Genomic DNA, 16577 nt, shown 5'->3' with positions numbered 1-16577 from the left:
TGGTGGTTGTTTCAGTTGCACTTGAGCAGTTGATGTACGATACCCAGGTCACCTACCTACCTACCCTACCGTACGTACAGCTTCTTCGTTTAGCATAAGAAGCGTTTGAGATAGTAGTGAAAACGGAAGTGCTCCAAAATTCAACATAACATGTTGCTTGAGCTCGTGACATGTTCGTGACAACATGTCCTGTCATCTATCTGTCTGGTCAAGAAATGAACGACGGACAAAAGCCAACAGAAAAAGAGGTAGTAAACGGGAGCAAGCAAGCATCAACTTGAGAATCCGGTGAATGATAAAAAAAAATTGATAAAAAAAAAATTGGAAGCAGACAGGCAACTCTTCTTATATTCCCGTCCTCCCCCAGACCGCTTGCTTCGGACCACATCGCATGCATGGTGATCATTTCGATTATTCCCATTCAGCCGCTGACGGGAAGCCGGTAATGCTTTTGAATCCACCTTGAGCGCTGTTGAGGCTCCACAAAAGAGCGAATTTAGCCTAAATTACCCGCCGGCCGCCGTGATGCTCAGTACAGCCTGTGCAGGTGCAGGTGCAGTGGTGCGCTTCAACAAACACCTCCACGAAAACAACGAGAACAACGAAAACGACGAAAAAGGCCAACAAGAAATGAAAAGAAGGCAAAAAAGTTTGTGAAATGAAGCGCGGAGAAATGTAGCACACGTCGGTACGGGGTTGGCGTTTGGACTTTGGAGGTTTGTTAACATAAAGCTACCTAGATAGCTATCATGACATACGAAAATCGGGGAGGGGACCTTGCTGGCGAAAAAAAAAAAAAAAAATGTTACTGTAAAAGCACAGAAGCAAGCAACCAAGTGGAAGCATGTGGAGTTCTTCCATTCCTTCCATTCCAACGAGCAGAGCACGGACAATGACATGACATGAAATGACAACCTTGAACATGGCGGAAAGAGAGAAAAAAAAAAAAAGACAAAAAGACAAAAAGACAAAAAAAAACAAAAAAAAACAATACAACAACACCAAGTATTCATTCATCTGGTCGTTACTCATATACTCACTCACTCACCGACCGACCCATCACCCAACTACCCATTACCCAACTACCCAACTATCTTACTAGTTTCTAGTTTCTAGTCTCTAGTTTCTAGTCTCTAGTTCCCAGTCTACCCACCTAGCCTTTACCTCTACCGGCTTATTTAAGTACCTCACCAATAGGAGTTGAGCTGAGTTGAAAGAGGACGGGAATCCTCCAAGTTTTTCCCGGTAGGTAGTAGGTAGGTATGGTCGTTCGGTATGTATGTATTGGTTTGTTTGTTTTTCTCGCCCCCTTTAAGACATTAATCTTAGGAAGAAAAGGCATGTTATGCGAACGAATTGGAACATGATGGGATGGGCTTGGATAGGATGGAATGGGATGGTGGGGTTAGAATTGGAACTGGAATTGAAATTGGAATTGGAATACTGCTGAGACTTGTGGAAGAACATGTAGTGTGGGAATATAAGTAGGGTAGGGACTTTAAGGAGTTGGTGAGTAAGAGGATGAGAGAGTGAGTGAGAGAGAGTGAGGAGAAGGATGGATGGACACTCGGTGATAGTTGCACTTGTGGAACGCTTTGCTAGTAAAATGAAGATGGGTGCCGCGGTGGTAGATATATTGTTAGTTAGGAAATCGGAACATCGGTATTCTTCGTCACGTTGTTTGGTTTTATATAAGGTTAGTACAGTTGGTTATGTATACACAGGGTACGGCACTGTAACTGTTCGCGACCCACTTCGATATCAACCTTTTCCTTGGTATCCCCCCAAACGTAAGACAGTGCACAGTATTGGATGGCGTCATCGTCAAGAGAGGTGTGGCAAAGCTGGAGACTGATGTGGCCGGAGAGCGACTTGTCGCGGCTCAGAGGGATGTATATCAACATTTTCGCTAACCGTTTTAGAGTTGGAGCCTAAAGAAGAAGAGTGTACGAGAATGATGGCGTCATGTTGTTGGGGAGAGAAACAACGACGACAACGCCCGGCTCGACGGCCCTAATGACCTGTGAGGGATTAAAGAGACAGATAAGTCTGGGAAGGTAGGTAAAGATCCTTTCCGTCGGGCAGCGACTTCAGACGGCCTTGTCAGTTAGGTCTCATTTATTCCCGACATGCATAAGCCACATGAATGGGGCATGTTTCCTATTTATGTTGTAATTAGATGATCAAAACGGAAAGTACCTGTATACATGCCACTGTACGAGGATCTCATCCGAAGCATGCCAAAGGAAATGTGTGGTCAAGGTAACCACTTACTGAGCAATGCAAGCCCACCTGGTATAACCTCCCGGACTCCGATATCAGACTTCCCGGCCCTGGATCTTTCTTTCTACATGGATTTCCTGGGAGCCAGCTTATTCGCCACAACAGTATCCCGAAACTTCAAGGCTCCCTTCAGCGCGATCAACTCCCCATGCGAACAAAAGACGAAATCATCATCTGATGTCTTGACCGGTCGAGTTTCGCTTACGCCCCACGATAAATAGTCCTTGGACACGTAGATATGCTGTGTGTACTCGATATTGGCGGTATCTGAGCTAGATGTTTGTAATAGAATAGTGGACAAGTTAATGCTGGACAACCACGAGTTTCTGTGGATGAACAGGAGGCTCTTGGCTCCTCTGCTGGTAACTATGCCACTGCTAGCAAAGCCCAGCGAATGACCGCAAATTTGTGAAAGAACGGCGCTGTTGATGGGAGCGAGAACAGATGCAACAACTTTGTGGTCGTTGTTGGGTGCTGAAAGCTCAATGGTATTGCTCGGTAGACGGTAGATGAACGTCGTCGACGAGATAACAAACTTCTGTACGTGTCGTACTTGGAGAATGAGAATCTAGGTTGAAGGCTCGATAATAATGGTATTGATTTCTCTCGCGACATTGCCTTGGTCCATGTTGTACTGCAGTTTGAGTTGCGAGTCTGAACCCGCAGCTAGCTTTGGAAATGACTCAATGTCAAAGCATTGAATTGAGCCATCGCAGAAAAGTGCAAAGCTGGGCCTCGTTGTGAACGGAAAGTGAAGCCATCGCCATATGCCTCTCTCATGGAGTTCAAAAGTTACCGAACCCACAAAACAACATCGATGGTCAGCGACGTGATATACAAGATCCGATTTATTTGAAGATATGAGAAGATGCGTTCCCGCTCGGTTAAAGAACAGTTGCTTGATCTGGGCATCGGTGCGGATCTCAGTGAGTGGCAGCAACTGAGATGTTGCCAGTATGGATGGAACCAGTTCATGAATTGTTACCAAGCCCGTGATGTCAGCCGAGGCAACGACCCTCATTGTTGTGTTACTGTTCACCGCAATTTTGGAGACAGTTGATCCCGTGGGATGGCGATATAGGCTCACGGGTGCCGTTCTTGCAGCAGCCTTCGTCCCAAAACCAACGACTTGTCCGTTGAACATACCCGCGTAAGCAAAGGGTAGTGAAGGATGTGTCTTGAGCACAGTGATTTCGGCATTCTTCCGGGCCTCATACTCGCCCTCGATAATGGCAAGCTGGATAGCGTCATCGCTTGTGCTGTGTCCTCTTCCATGGTCTTCCTCCCGAGTACGTCCGGTGACCAAATGCGCATACCAGAATCCGTGACGTCAACCACGCTTGAACCGTCTGAGGTGAAGTTGAGAAGGCGAAAAGATGGAAACGGAGAGAATACGTGATACACTACAGTCAATGACTCAAAGTCCCAGATGTTGATATGACCTTGAGAGTCTGTGGTGACTAGCGTTCGGCCATCTGGAGTACACGATGCTGAGAATAAGCCCACGTTATCAGGCATGTTGTAGCTGTTGTTGAGCGCTCCACTCCATGTATCGTCAAGTGAAAGTCCGGGATTCAAGTATATCACGAGAAGCATGCTGATGTTTGGGTTCGGGTTAAACAAAAGCGTCGCGGCACATCTGTTTTCTTCATCCCGAGCAAAGCCAATGAGTTCCTGGGATTGCACCTCCCAAAGACAGATTGTTCCTCCTCTATATCCCAGTGCTATCATCTCATCTTCTGGAGACACAGCAGCTACAAAAGGGGGGCGTGCTGCAAGCATGTTGTGTTCAGTCTCCGCGGTCTCGTGGTTCGTGTACTCAAATGTGCACTCATCCATCAGGACTCCGGTCGCTTTGTCCCATTTGAAGAGGTGGCCATGTTTGGAAACGGTGATTATATGGTCAGTTGACGAAGTCAAAGTCAAGCAACGGAATCGCAGCCGATGCTCCAGAGGGTGTTTCCGTCGAATTCTTGAAGTATGATGGCTTTCGTCGTGCAAAGAGCGATATTCCGATCGCTGACATGTACCAGGTCAGCCGGATTCTTGTGAGAAAGGATAACTTGCTTTTGGCAGCTCCGGTGATTGTAAAGGTGGACATCTCCCGATTCCATGCCGACAGCGATCAAGTTGTCCCCACAAGAGACAAATGCTGCAATATCATCTCCAAAACTTACGTAGGCAATACAGTCATCCTACGCTGTTGGGCGCTGTCCGACAACAGACAAGCCATCGGGCCGCTTGCCAAACTGCTGGAAAATAGCAGAGCCCGTTGGGCATAAAGGAGGCAGAAGGAAGTGGACCAAAGATGGGTTCCGAATTAGGGCCTCTCCAAACTGGGTGACTAGGCGACTCAAGTCCGTAGCCTAACCATCGATATTTTTGACCTGGCATTCAAGGGTGGAAGGTACTTCATCCTGCGGTCCAGGTACGCCTTAAGGTTTCTTGAAGCTCGGATCATACAATGGAGGTCGCCTTTCCGTGCCAGTATATCGATCCAGCTGAGCACATTGATTTTGAAGAACCGATCTATTGCCATCAGCAAAGCGTTCGAATTCGCCGATGCAGCGAATATGTGTTCAGTGAACTGTGTGACAGCATAGTCCAAGAATGGAGGGGATGGCGGCCGGGTCTGAGATAGAAATCGTGGGTTTCGAGGAGGTCGTAGGTCATTGCCTGTAAGCAGTTGGATGCAAGTTAAGGCAACGAGCTAGTGTGCCACAGCTGAAGAAACCTTGAATTCCTCGGCTGCTTCAGATAACAAAAACTCTCGGGCGGTGGGGTGGATGAGCTCGATCAGGTTGGAGTCTGGCTGTACTGAGACTAGCTGGCCGCACAAACCTTCGACGGCACTTTTGGCACTTGGAAGGACAGCGTTGATGTCCACTTTGAGTGCCTGTGAGAGTTCGGATACTGTGAGTTTGCGCGTACTGACCATAGCCTACATTAGAACCGCTTTTGCAATGTGTTTCTCCAGCGTATTCTCTGCCATCGCGTTGACAGTCCTTTCATACAAGGGTATCATTCCCTCGGGGATTCTTTCCAGGACTTTCATTATATTCTCACTGGAGTAGACATGCTTCAACCCGTCAATGACCAATCGAACCCATAGAAAACAAGCGCCGAATTTGTGCAGAATCTGTGTCGCAAGTTCTTCTCTCTCGTCAATGTTGTCAATTGGTAGAGTATCGATGTGGCTCTCGATGTACAGCTTTATATCATCAAGACTCGCCTCCTTGAGGATTTCTACGCACTCCACAGAGGCGCTCGACTCCAAGCTTCGGAGAATTCGTGGAATGTCATGCATGTGTCGGCTGGTAAGAAACAGTCGAAGCGGAAAGTTGGGCCTTTCACCTCTTAACATGGTGAAGAACTCGTTGCACTTGTTGCACTCGTCAATCGCGTCGATGACCCAGTATTGTGGTGTGAAGAGGCTGGCCTAGTGGTAAGGTCAATATGTCAAGATGCGGAAGACTTTCATTACGCAGAAGCAGAAGTACACGTACGAGAAGTATAAATTTCTTGAAGAGCTTCGTCCAGATGGTCCTCGAATCGTCCAAGTCGAAAGTGGAGCCTGCCTCAAACAGCTTGAAAAGGCTGTCTCTTATTGTGGGGTTGGAGAGGGCCATCTGATAGGCGATTGATCGCAACAGAACGCCCAGAGACCTGGACTTTTTGTTGCCGACGTGGAAAAAGTGGGAGGCCCATTCAAGCTTGAAGTTCTGTAGCTGTGACACTACGTGGGATGCAAGAACGCTTTTCCTTGTACCGGGATTGACATGGATCCAGAAGATGGCCAAACTCTTCTCGCTGGTTGACTGTTCAGCATATCCCTCGGCTTTATGACTATCTCTCCATTCTTGGAAGTCGTCTCAATTGTTGATCCACTGACATGATCCATCGGTTCTCATGAACTGCTCGTCTGGCTTGTCGTCGATGCCCAAAAAAGTTCTCAATAGCGAGGCATAGCTGGGTTCAAGGGGGATACCACACCCAAAGATATCGTGGAGCGAATCAAGGCCAACCAGAAAGCGTTCGGCGAAAATCAGAACACAGTGGTCTAGGCAGTGATGGTCGACAATCCACCCACGGGCAACCAAGTCAACTCAAAGATTGATGATGGCAGTAGACTGGAGGGGGTAATAGTAGCTTCAAAGAAGACTAGTGCAGATATAGCGACGAAGTTGGAAAGCGTGAGACTCGCCGAGTCGACTGGCTCTTGTTAGTTGGGTTACGGCTGCTGAATGTTAGCCATTACTATGATGATGGAAATATTCGTGGTCTGTATACCTATAAACTGGTCAGATGGAAAAGATTGTTGCTTACCTCCCTGGATGGGCTCGTAAATACGGGCGTCTGAGCTTCAAGTTGGAACAAAGAATCGAGAATTGCAGATTTCAGTTCGTTGGCCCTGTTTCTTTCAGGTTGTGCGTGGCAAAGTCTTTTTGGGCGGTCGGCAATGGAAAGGACGTTCTGTTTTAGGCTTTGCGGGCGGTTGGTTGTCCAGGGGGAAGTGCTCCTTCCCCTCTTCCCTTCGTATACTGAGGAAGATGCTCCTTGCACTAATTAAAACCCGAGACGATCTCGGCAACCGTCCACACCCGGGGCAATCGAGTTCCAATTTGACAGGTAACATGTCACCCGACGATTCGTGTCCTCTCAACCGTGACAGTTCCTCGTCCCTTCGCAATCATGATACACCTCGACACGAAGAGCCTCACCATCATGGCGAGAAGGAGTTGCCGACAGTGGCGGAGAGGACCACTCAAACAGATCACTCAGTCTTCACTCAATCCCAAAAGCGATGGATAATCCTCATCGCGGCAATGGAAGGCTGGTTCTCCACTGCCCAGCAGCTTCATCTACTTCCCCGCCATCCCCTTCCTTGCCCACGACCTGAACGTCAGCATCGAGATCAACTTCAGCGTCACCGCGTACCTGATCGCCTCGGGCGTCTTTCCCTCAATAAACGGTAGCGCAGCGGGTCGATATGGACGACGTCCGGTGTTCATCGCCACCCTTGCAATGTATGTAGCTGTTAACGTTGGACTGGCGCTCCAGAGGTCACTCGCGGCGCTTATTTCCCTGCGCATGCTCCAAAGCGCGGCGATCTCGGGGTCATTTGCGTTTGCGTATGGGGTTTTGGGGATTAAGTACGCCGGCGGATAGGGGTGGGTTTGTGGGGTTTTTGTCCATTTTGTAAGTCATTCGCGTGAGGCCTCGGATGTGAAAAGAACTGACCATTTTTGATGCTCATAGCTTGAACACACCACCGAGCGTGGCCCCTATGATCAGTGGTCTCCTTCTGATAAAGTGGAACTGGTCTTCAATCTTCTGGTTCCTCTCGATATTCTCATGCGCCGTCTTGCTAGCCGTCCTCTTTTTGCTTCCCGAGACTTGCCGAGCAATCGTAGGAAATGGCAGCACACGGCCGCCTCGTATCGTCAACCGAGCGATACTCCCAATTCTGCGTCCACCATGGAGCGAAGTTGTCACCACCACTGGCCTCGCAAGCCCAGATTCGTCAAAGGACAAAACCAGGAAACCGAAAGCAACAGCCAATCCCCTCACCGGCCTTTCCCTCCTCAAGCACCACGGCACATTGCTCTCCATAATCTGCTATGCAATCTACTACACCGTCTACTCCTGCCTACAAGCCTCGCTCTCCACCATCTTCGTCGAGAAGTACCACGTCACCGGCCTCGTTTCGGGACTGATCTACATCCCCTTTGGTGTATCTTGCGTCATCGCTTGTTCTCTGACCGACAAGTTGCTCGACCACGACTACCGGCGCACGGCAAAAGCGCTGGGAGTGACCGTTGACCAGAGGAGAGGTGATGATCTGGCGGAATTTCCGATTGAATATGCCAGACTGAGGACATGTAAGTGGATCACGGCGGTTTGTGGGCCGCTGATAGTCGGTTATGGGTGGGCGTTGCAAGGAAGGGCGAGTATGGCGGTGCCGTTGGTGTTGCAGTTTTTAATTGGGTTTACGAACCAGGTGAACTTTACCGTGAGTGTCCTGTTTCGGTTCCCCATATTTGTTAACCAAAAAGCTGCTGACGAACTTGTGACACAGTCGCTCAACGCCCTTCTGGTGGATTATCACTCCGATCAGTCATCGACAATACAAGCCGTCAATAACTTGTTTCGGTGCGAGCTGGCAGCTGGCGAACTCGCGATGTTGGATGTGATATTGAGGAAACTGGGGCCGGGGAGGACGTTTGTCATTTTTGCGGCGCTGCATATGGCGACGCTTCCGGGGTTGTGGGTGTTGGAGCGGTACGGATTGGGGTGGAGGAAGGCGGAACGGGAGAAGAAGAAAAACGAGGAGAAAGAACAGGGGTGAGAGGCGACAAAGAGGGGGTTGTGATGTTTGCTGCGGTTGGTGCGGCATGATAGGCCGTGTTGGTTATCGATGGTTAGGCGAGGCCTCTGGTTATGGGTTTGGTAACTCGCTTGGAATTTTGCCACCACTCTGAACCAACATCAACCCCTTTCTTGGTTGTTATACCAGGAGAGTCACCGAGATGGACCCAAAGCTGCTGGACCCATCTATTGTCGGGGCATTTCCCCGTGGTTGCAGAATCTTGACCATCACCAAACATGGAGAGACCAATGTAAGTGATTGATCAAAGACAACTTGAACCATGCTTGAGAACTGACCGAGCCACAGTGGTCAATCGGCTTCAAGATCACTGTCAGGCTCTTCATCGATCCTCCCAAAGCCCAACATGCTGAGTCATTCTTCGTCAAGATCACCTCTCGAGCTTCCTACCTTCCCATGGCCCAGGCTGAATATGAAGGCCAACTCGGCCTGTCACGAGTGATACCTCAACATACAGTCAAGCCCGTCGCGTGGGGCTCCTACCGACGCTTCGACCATTCGCAAAAGCTGAAGACTTTCACCTGGTTCCTAGCCCCTTTCCACACCCTCCGTCCAGCTACCCCCAGGGAACTTTCCTCTATGCTTCCTCTCATCATCAAGGCGATCCAACAGAATTCCGTCTCCCCGAGTGGAAAGTTTGGCTTCCACATCGCTCCTTTCTTCGGCCCTCCCCGGATGCAACATGTGACAAACTGGACTTCCAGCTGGGAGGAATTCTTCACTCGCGAATTCCGCTCTAACCTCGCTTACCTCCTCCATTCTCGAGCAAGAGAGCTCAAAGACAGCGAGCTGAACGACTTGGTCCGGCTAGCTGAGCAGTTCATAGTGAAGGTAATCCCGCGCTTGCTTAGACCCCTTCAAACCGGGGGACGAAACATCAAACCAGTTTTGTTGCATGGGGATCTGTGGCACGGAAATATGTCCATTGACACGGCCACCGGCCAAATGATCATCTTCGACCCTTACGCCTTCTATGGTCACCAGGAAATGAAATTACAATGCTGGGCTCATAATCGGTATCACGAAGTTCCAGGCGGTAGTGGACTGAAACTAGGAAAGATGATAAGGAGGTATGAGGAGGTGGTGAGGGCGGATGAGCCGGTTGATGACTTTGAAGACAGGGTAAGGCTTTCTGCGGCTAGGAACGAGATTGCTAGTGGTGGGATTGTGAGGAAGGGGGAGAGGGAGGAGGATTGGAGGGGAATTCTTGAAGGGTGAGTTCCGTTTCCGTTCTTCTCTTCGGATCATGCCGTGATGAGAACATTGGAAGATGCCTGCTGACTTCGCGTGAATCTAGTGTAAAAGAAGAGATGAAGAGGTTGCTGGGAAAGTATCCTGAGGGGATCGCGGGGTTTGAGATGGGGTTGACGCCGACGGCCGCTCGCGCGGAAACTCAAGTGGCGCGCAAGAGGAGGAGAGTGCGCGCTACTCTCTAAGCGTGAACTGATTGAAAGTGGCTTATACAAGTTTGGGCTGTTCACCTGGTCATCGAAGTCGATTGAAAACTCGAGGATGCAAACAGGAACGGAGATGTCGTCGTCGTCTTCGGAAGCATGAGCGTGGTGGTTGTCCCGAGGTGGACGCTCACCGCGGTGAACCGCTGTGCGTTTGCAGCCAGTAGCATTTGCATCTGGGTCCGTGCACAGACCACCACCGTCAAGCGCACAGACACACCAACGATGCTAACGCGCGTGCACGTGACCTATTCGCTCCACTCCGCACCTCTCGTCCGTTCGTTCACGTTGTTCATCATCAATCAATCAATTGCACGCCCATCAAGCCCATCGCATCAACACCCATCAATGCCATCAATCGCTCTCTGACGATGGCAAATTCCGGGCCGCATACGCCCTTATCACCTACTCAACTTTTCGACTTCTGCGACGCCACCAACGACGATGGAGAACTATCACCAACCTGCCCCCCTCCGGCCTGGACCGGGGTCCCTCCACTTGCTCAATTGCCCGAGTACCGTGGCGACGACAACAAGCACCGCGACGGCGGTCATGCTGCGTCAACACAAATGCCTTCGTCCCTATTGTGAGTTTATCCGTTAGTCCACCGATTCGTTTGGCTTTAAAATCCGTATCATCTCCCCTCCAGCACCACGCAGAGAAGCTAACCCTCTTGCAGCAGTTGATCCCTCGTGATAGTTGGCGAGACGTTCACAACCGGCACACACAGTCTTCCTATGTATCACATCGACACACAATAATACCCATTCCCTTCCACTCCATCCCTTACATCCCCGGCCATTCTCTCCCATCCCCTGTTTTCGTCTCCCGCTCTCTTTCCCCCATCTTCCCTTCCATCTATCACCTCTCCTCCCCCTCCGTAACACCGCTCAGTGAGCAACCACTTCTCCCCGTCCTAGCAATGCGATGTGCTCAAAGTACACCTCCCGCATCGGTCAAGAGCCGTCATAAAATGCCAACTCCTACCCACTGCAGGTACGCCTGCTGGAAGGACTGGGGTTCTTGATTTGTGTAGGGAGGTAGTCCTGAGAGATATGTCGTCGCGCTCTTCCTTTGTCACTTCCCCTTCCCCTGTCAACACGATGTGCTCAAAGTACGCCTTCCACGCCGGTCAAGAGTCGTTATAAAAAGCCAACTCCTACCCATCAGGTACGCCTGATGGAAGGACTGGGGCCTTTGGCTTGTGTGGAAGTTTGTCCTGAGAGCTATGTCGTGGCGCGAGGGGCCTGCGAGACGGTCGCCGGACTGGGCCTGGCTGATTGTCCAGCAGAGTACACGAACACCTGTTCCTGTGGGCAATGAACTCGAAGTCTGTGACCTCACCGGCCAGGGGTCGTTATAAAGAGCCAACTCCTACCCGTCAGGTACGCCTGGTGGAAGGACTGGGACCCTTAGTTTGTGCGGGAGCAGTGCTGAGAGCGATATTGCTACGCAAGGACGGTGGGATGATTACTGGAGCTAGTAGGCCCAGTTACACAGGCACTGCGTTTTCGCGAACAATGAACTTGAAGCACATCCCACACGGTTCAAGAATTGCGTGAGGACGGCAAGCCTATCCCTCCCGGTTGCCCCCCCCCCAATTCGATATCTGCATTGCCTGCATCATGATGGCGAAGTATACTAAGAAGCTTGTAGTTCCTACGAGCGGCCTGAGAACCGTGACGTGAACGATACCAAGTTGATTGAAAGGCTTAATGGGCATGACGACGGAGATGTATCAACCGTTTCTACCTCAAGCGACAAAGAAAGACACTGCAAGATCGATCTGCGCCATTGCAAAGGGGTGGTAACTTGGGAGGATGTCAACCATCAGGACCAGCATACATCAGACCTGTACATCGACCTCTACGTGGACACCGCAAAGCAGCAAGCCATCTTCGCCTTACGTGGATTCTTCTTCTTCAAGAGCGGCGGTCCCAAAGCGCATCTCTCGTTACTCATTTATCCGGAGAAAATTCAGTCCATTAAGTTCGCTCACAACCGCCCGCCCGTCTCTCCAATAAACGATGTTCCTGGTGACAGCTTTGTTTCGTTGCGTTTCGCGATGACACAGCCGCCCAGCCTGATGGTGCCAAAGGATCGGCTTCTTGAACCGAAACGCCAATACCAAGCCGTCGCTGATACTATAGCATCTATCGGCTCGGTCAAGCAGTTTACGATCTACTTGAGTGACGTCTCACCGGACGTTCAGCAAGAACTAACTTTGATACCCTCCGTCTTCTTGTCTACTTATCCATTTGGCCGCTTGCAAGCGGATGACAAGTGGGCGGCGCCTAACGACCTCTATGACTATACATTTTCCCAAGTCATCGACTTGAGCCAGACTGCTTTCGACTCTAAGTCTGGTTCGAAGAAGCTGGAAGAATCGGAAGGATTGGCTGTCGACGAAGACGCCGTTGCCCCACCATATTCGCCAGGTGACTCTCAGCGTACAGTTCAAAGCATCGGCCCTTCGAGTAGGAAGCGACAGGCTAGCGAACCGTTGATTCCTTACACAACCGAGAAGCACAGTGATGCGGGCTCCAGCATACTGGGATACGAAACACTCAGAAATGGGTCGCGGCCACCGGACACCAAGACTGTTGGTCTCGCAAGTCCTGTACACCTCTCAACTCCATCCGGTATGTGACCCCAATCCTCGTTCACATCTTATGCCTCCTAACAGATGCGCTGTTGTAGACCACAAACGCCAACGCACCACTGAGCTGCATTCTCCGATGACCAACGCCGATATCGTTTCTGCATTGCGCCGGGTCTTCGCCTACAACGCCTCCCTCTCGAACCGCATTGCACAACTTGAATCTCGCCTCGAGACCTGCTCCTCCCGTCTTGAGTCGTTAGCAACTGAGCTCGTTGCCGCGGCTGACCGCACCCCATGCCGCTACGACACGGAAGAAGCGGAGCATGTCTTCGGTCAGATCGATCACCGCATCGAAGACGGCATCCACGACGTACGTCACGAGCTCGAAGAGACGTTCAAGGTCGAGGCCGAGGAGCGGGTCGCCGAGGAAGTCAAACTGCAACACGAGGAACTCCGGGAGAAGTTGGAAGTGGACTGGACTGAGGACGTGAGACGTACTATTGTTCAGGAGATCGCCTCGGAGGTCGAAGAGAAGACGACGAAAGAGGTGTTGAAGGGGATTGCTGAGGCGCTGAGCGCTTACCATGCTAGCCAAGCAAATCAAGATGGTAGCTTGAGGCTTGGTAGCAGTTACACGCCATCCAAAGCATCTGCCGCGACCCTGCCTGGTGAGACGGCCCTGCGCGAGGCGGTGGAAGATATCCAGAGCAAGTACAAGGATCTGTTGACGGGAGAGGAAATGATTGGGGTGCTGGATTTTTTGGAGGAAAGTCCGCTGACTGTGGTCAAGTATAATGCCTGTGGGGAGAATACGAGAAGGGCGTATGTAATGAAGTGGAAGGCGGAAGTCTCGGGAGGGGTTCTGTCCAGACGGACGTGGTATAGGTAATAATGAATGTCGTGGAGATGTTGGAGGTATCGCCCGGCATAGGGGGTTCTCAGCGTACACGATGGCGAGTTATGACACCAATTTGAGTTCTGGATATCTACTCTCAAATTCCAGTGCCGGGCGCTCTTCGTCCCTTTTACAACCGCAATTTTTTTTTAAATTTTTTTTCAAAACCCGGGCGCTTAGTGACGTTCATTGCCTGTGATCCATCCCCTTCCCAAAACGGACCTCATTCTGCCTTGCTTTGAAAGCTTGCGCTGCCAATGCTAGATAAAGAATGGAACTAGGATAGATAAGAATGCGAATGAGGAAAGCATGATTGAGAGGGAGCAAAAAGAACAAAAAAAAAGAAAAGAAAAGAACAAAAAAAGAGATGATCCGCACCAGAGTCGAACCGGTAACTTCCCTCGTACTGAAAGAAGGCCCCGTAAAGACACGACTAGCAGGCGGTTAGGTTGTGTTTGCCCATTACACCAACGGACCATCTGGTAAGGAAGGCACGGATTGTTTGCTTATGTACCATCGCCAATCTCGAAAGTTGAGATGGCAGGTCTGCCTGGTTGGGGTTGGCCGGGACTGGATGCTGTATCATGTTGCCGGCATCGACATCGGTCGAGGATGGATGAAAGAGGGGAGGGGGTAAAGGAATGGGATGGGCCGGGAGGAGTCAGCGTTTGAATACGATCTTGTGTATTTCAAAATCACACATAAGAAATAACGGTCATTACTAAATGAAGAACATAGACTCGCATCGCTGCCTGCAAGTGTTTAACGCAAAGAAAGCCTGCAATATATGAAAGACCTGACTGGTGGTTGGTGTTGGACGAATCTAATGTGAGAGGGTTATCGAGGAGTGTAAGTCCACGCCAAGACAAATGATCCGACAGTCCGCTAAAAGGCCGCTAAAATACAGCGATCTACAGGGCATATTTGATAAGAGGTCCCGTACCGTTTCCAGGCAGTCACTCACCTGACCCCGCGTCAGCTGAACGCGTCATCGAAGCTTCCATCTCCGTCCGCCGCGGTAAACGCGACCTTCCAACCAAACAACTTCCATTTTGCAACACAAGACACTCGTCATTGAGCACGGCAGCTCACCACCTCCGGCCTCAACATTCAGCTTGCGATGAGCACAACCGCGAAAGACGGCTAGGATCCAGATTCATCGAGGCGAGCAGTGCCGTTGCGCAACGACTCGCATTCCACTCAACGACAACATGCCATGACCGACTCCAGGGCTGCGGCAGGGACACCCGCACAGGGTCAGCCAGCTCCAGCTCCAGCTCCAGCTCCAGCTCCAGCTACAGCTACGGCTCCGGAGCTCTACCCCCAGTACTGCTTCCACCTCTCGCCAACCATCAACAAGTGGTGTCATCTCCGAGCAGCCGATATCGTTGCCCTGTCGAGTCATCCGGGGTTTCAAGGTACGTCCATCCATATATCCATATCCCCCGGCATGTATTCTGCGAACGAAGGCTAACTGATGTGTGTGATGTCCAGGCCAAGACCTCTACTTCCACCTCAACCACCCCATCAAATGGGTCCGCGTCTGCGGCATCGTCGTCGCCATCGACGTCTACGGTGATCCCGCCTCGCGCAGGGGGCAGGTGCAAGTTGTTACTATCGATGATAGTAGTGGGCAGACGGTGGAGTGTGTGATTCCGCTTCCTCCTCCTCCTGCTGCGGCTGCTGCTGCTGCTGCTGCTGCTGCTCCCGTTGTCCGTCATGTCGGTCAACAAGGTCAACAGCAATATCGAGAACCACAGCCACAACAACCCGCCCGATCATTACCCCTCATCGACTCAGAAATTGACATCGGCCATACCCTAGATATCAAAGGTTCCCTGCGCACTTTTCGGGATCAGCGCCAGATCAAAGTCGAGAAAATTGTGCACCTGAAAACAACAGAGCAGGAAGTCGCCTTTTGGGAAAGAGTGGTGCAATTGCGACGAGAAGTTTTGGATAAGCCGTGGAAGCTGGAGGAGAAGGTGGTAAGGAGGCTGAGGAGGGAGGCGATGGGGGTTGATTCTGAGAGGGATTTGAAGAAGAGGGAGAGGGAGAAACAGAAGGAGGAAATGAGGAGGGAGAGGAAACGGAGGAGGAGGTTGGAGGAGGAGACAAAGAGGTTGTGTGAGGAGAGGAAGGCGGAAGAGATGGAGATGGAGATGGAGGGGGAGGCGAAGAGGATGAGGAGGTTGGAGGAGGAGCGGAAAAGAAGATTGGAAGAGGAGAGGAAGGTGGTGGCCGCTACTCCTGACTCTTTGGCAAAGACACAAGCACAACTGGTGATTCCGACGAGGACCAAGAGGAACATCACGGGTTTGGAAAGAAAGACCGTGTCAAGAGCGCCACCGATACCCCCGAGACCCAAGGAGCCTACGGGCCTGGAAAGAAAGACCAGGTCAGTCAGCAATGACAGGGTGATTCCTGTAACTGGCAAGTACGCGGCTCTTGGGTTGTGACGAATGGGATATTGAAAGGAAGGAAGGAACGGAGCAAGGGTCGAATGTAATTGTAATGTTACGAACGGCATCATTAATTACTGTGGAAAGATTCAATTCGGCTCGCTTCTCTCATCGGGGTCATCCACATTCCTCGTCCTTCCTAGACCGTTTCCTTTCACCTCCAATTTGCTTCTCTTTGCCATAGTCTTCTACACTTCATCATTTTCGAGTCGCTTCTTTTTGTCAAGCACATTATCTGTATTCACATTTGATAAATCAGTTCTGCTTACCTACTTGTGCGAAGAGAGACTTTGGGTACCATGAATAATGAAACTTCTTGCTTAGTGGTAACGATAAGGGCTGGAAGACAGGCAGGGAATATGACTGTCACCGTACGGTACTTAAGGTCGGTGTTTGGGAGCTACATGTCACCAAACAACCGTGGGGTGTGTGACGCAGCTGGCGAAAGGGTCGCTACCTTACCTTCGTCTGACTTTGGTCCCTCCGTAGTAGCAGC

General features: G+C 50.7%; 5 protein-coding genes across 5 annotated transcripts; 4 read left to right on the top strand and 1 right to left on the bottom strand.

The window, feature by feature from the left end:
* Positions 1 to 5130: 5130 nt before the first annotated feature.
* On the bottom strand, positions 5131 to 6791 carry SMAC4_03863 (uncharacterized protein). Its single transcript, XM_003347717.2, has 3 exons — positions 6610 to 6791; positions 5790 to 6520; positions 5131 to 5722 (listed from the first exon to the last, which is right to left on the bottom strand). Exons 2-3 carry the CDS (start codon positions 5910 to 5912, stop codon positions 5225 to 5227), a joined length of 621 nt encoding a protein of 206 aa, XP_003347765.1. The 5' UTR covers positions 5913 to 6520; positions 6610 to 6791; the 3' UTR covers positions 5131 to 5224.
* A 184-nt stretch (positions 6792 to 6975) lies between these two features.
* SMAC4_03864 (uncharacterized protein) lies at positions 6976 to 8632 on the top strand (the record flags this gene model as incomplete). Its single annotated transcript, XM_003347718.1, has 4 exons — positions 6976 to 7031; positions 7137 to 7436; positions 7543 to 8296; positions 8363 to 8632. The coding sequence occupies 4 exons, from the start codon at positions 6976 to 6978 to the stop codon at positions 8630 to 8632; spliced, it is 1380 nt and encodes a 459-aa protein (XP_003347766.1).
* A 62-nt stretch (positions 8633 to 8694) lies between these two features.
* Positions 8695 to 10107, top strand: SMAC4_03865 (uncharacterized protein; the record flags this gene model as incomplete). The annotated part of the gene is made up of 3 exons (XM_003347719.2): positions 8695 to 8903; positions 8960 to 9885; positions 9969 to 10107. The coding sequence occupies exons 1-3, from the start codon at positions 8814 to 8816 to the stop codon at positions 10105 to 10107; spliced, it is 1155 nt and encodes a 384-aa protein (XP_003347767.1). The 5' UTR covers positions 8695 to 8813.
* Positions 10108 to 12190: 2083 nt separating this feature from the next.
* SMAC4_03866 (uncharacterized protein) lies at positions 12191 to 13762 on the top strand (the record flags this gene model as incomplete). Its single annotated transcript, XM_003347720.2, has 2 exons — positions 12191 to 12767; positions 12826 to 13762. The coding sequence occupies 2 exons, from the start codon at positions 12191 to 12193 to the stop codon at positions 13614 to 13616; spliced, it is 1368 nt and encodes a 455-aa protein (XP_003347768.2). The 3' UTR covers positions 13617 to 13762.
* A 1076-nt stretch (positions 13763 to 14838) lies between these two features.
* SMAC4_03867 (uncharacterized protein) lies at positions 14839 to 16078 on the top strand (the record flags this gene model as incomplete). Its single annotated transcript, XM_003347721.1, has 2 exons — positions 14839 to 15040; positions 15117 to 16078. The coding sequence occupies 2 exons, from the start codon at positions 14839 to 14841 to the stop codon at positions 16076 to 16078; spliced, it is 1164 nt and encodes a 387-aa protein (XP_003347769.1).
* Between the last annotated feature and the right edge of the window lie 499 nt (positions 16079 to 16577).

The sequence above is a fragment of the Sordaria macrospora genome, chromosome 7 (assembly GCF_033870435.1).
Source record: "Sordaria macrospora chromosome 7, complete sequence".
In the NCBI taxonomy this organism is placed as follows: domain Eukaryota; kingdom Fungi; phylum Ascomycota; class Sordariomycetes; order Sordariales; family Sordariaceae; genus Sordaria; species Sordaria macrospora.
This window is presented reverse-complemented; position numbering and strand designations above follow the sequence as displayed.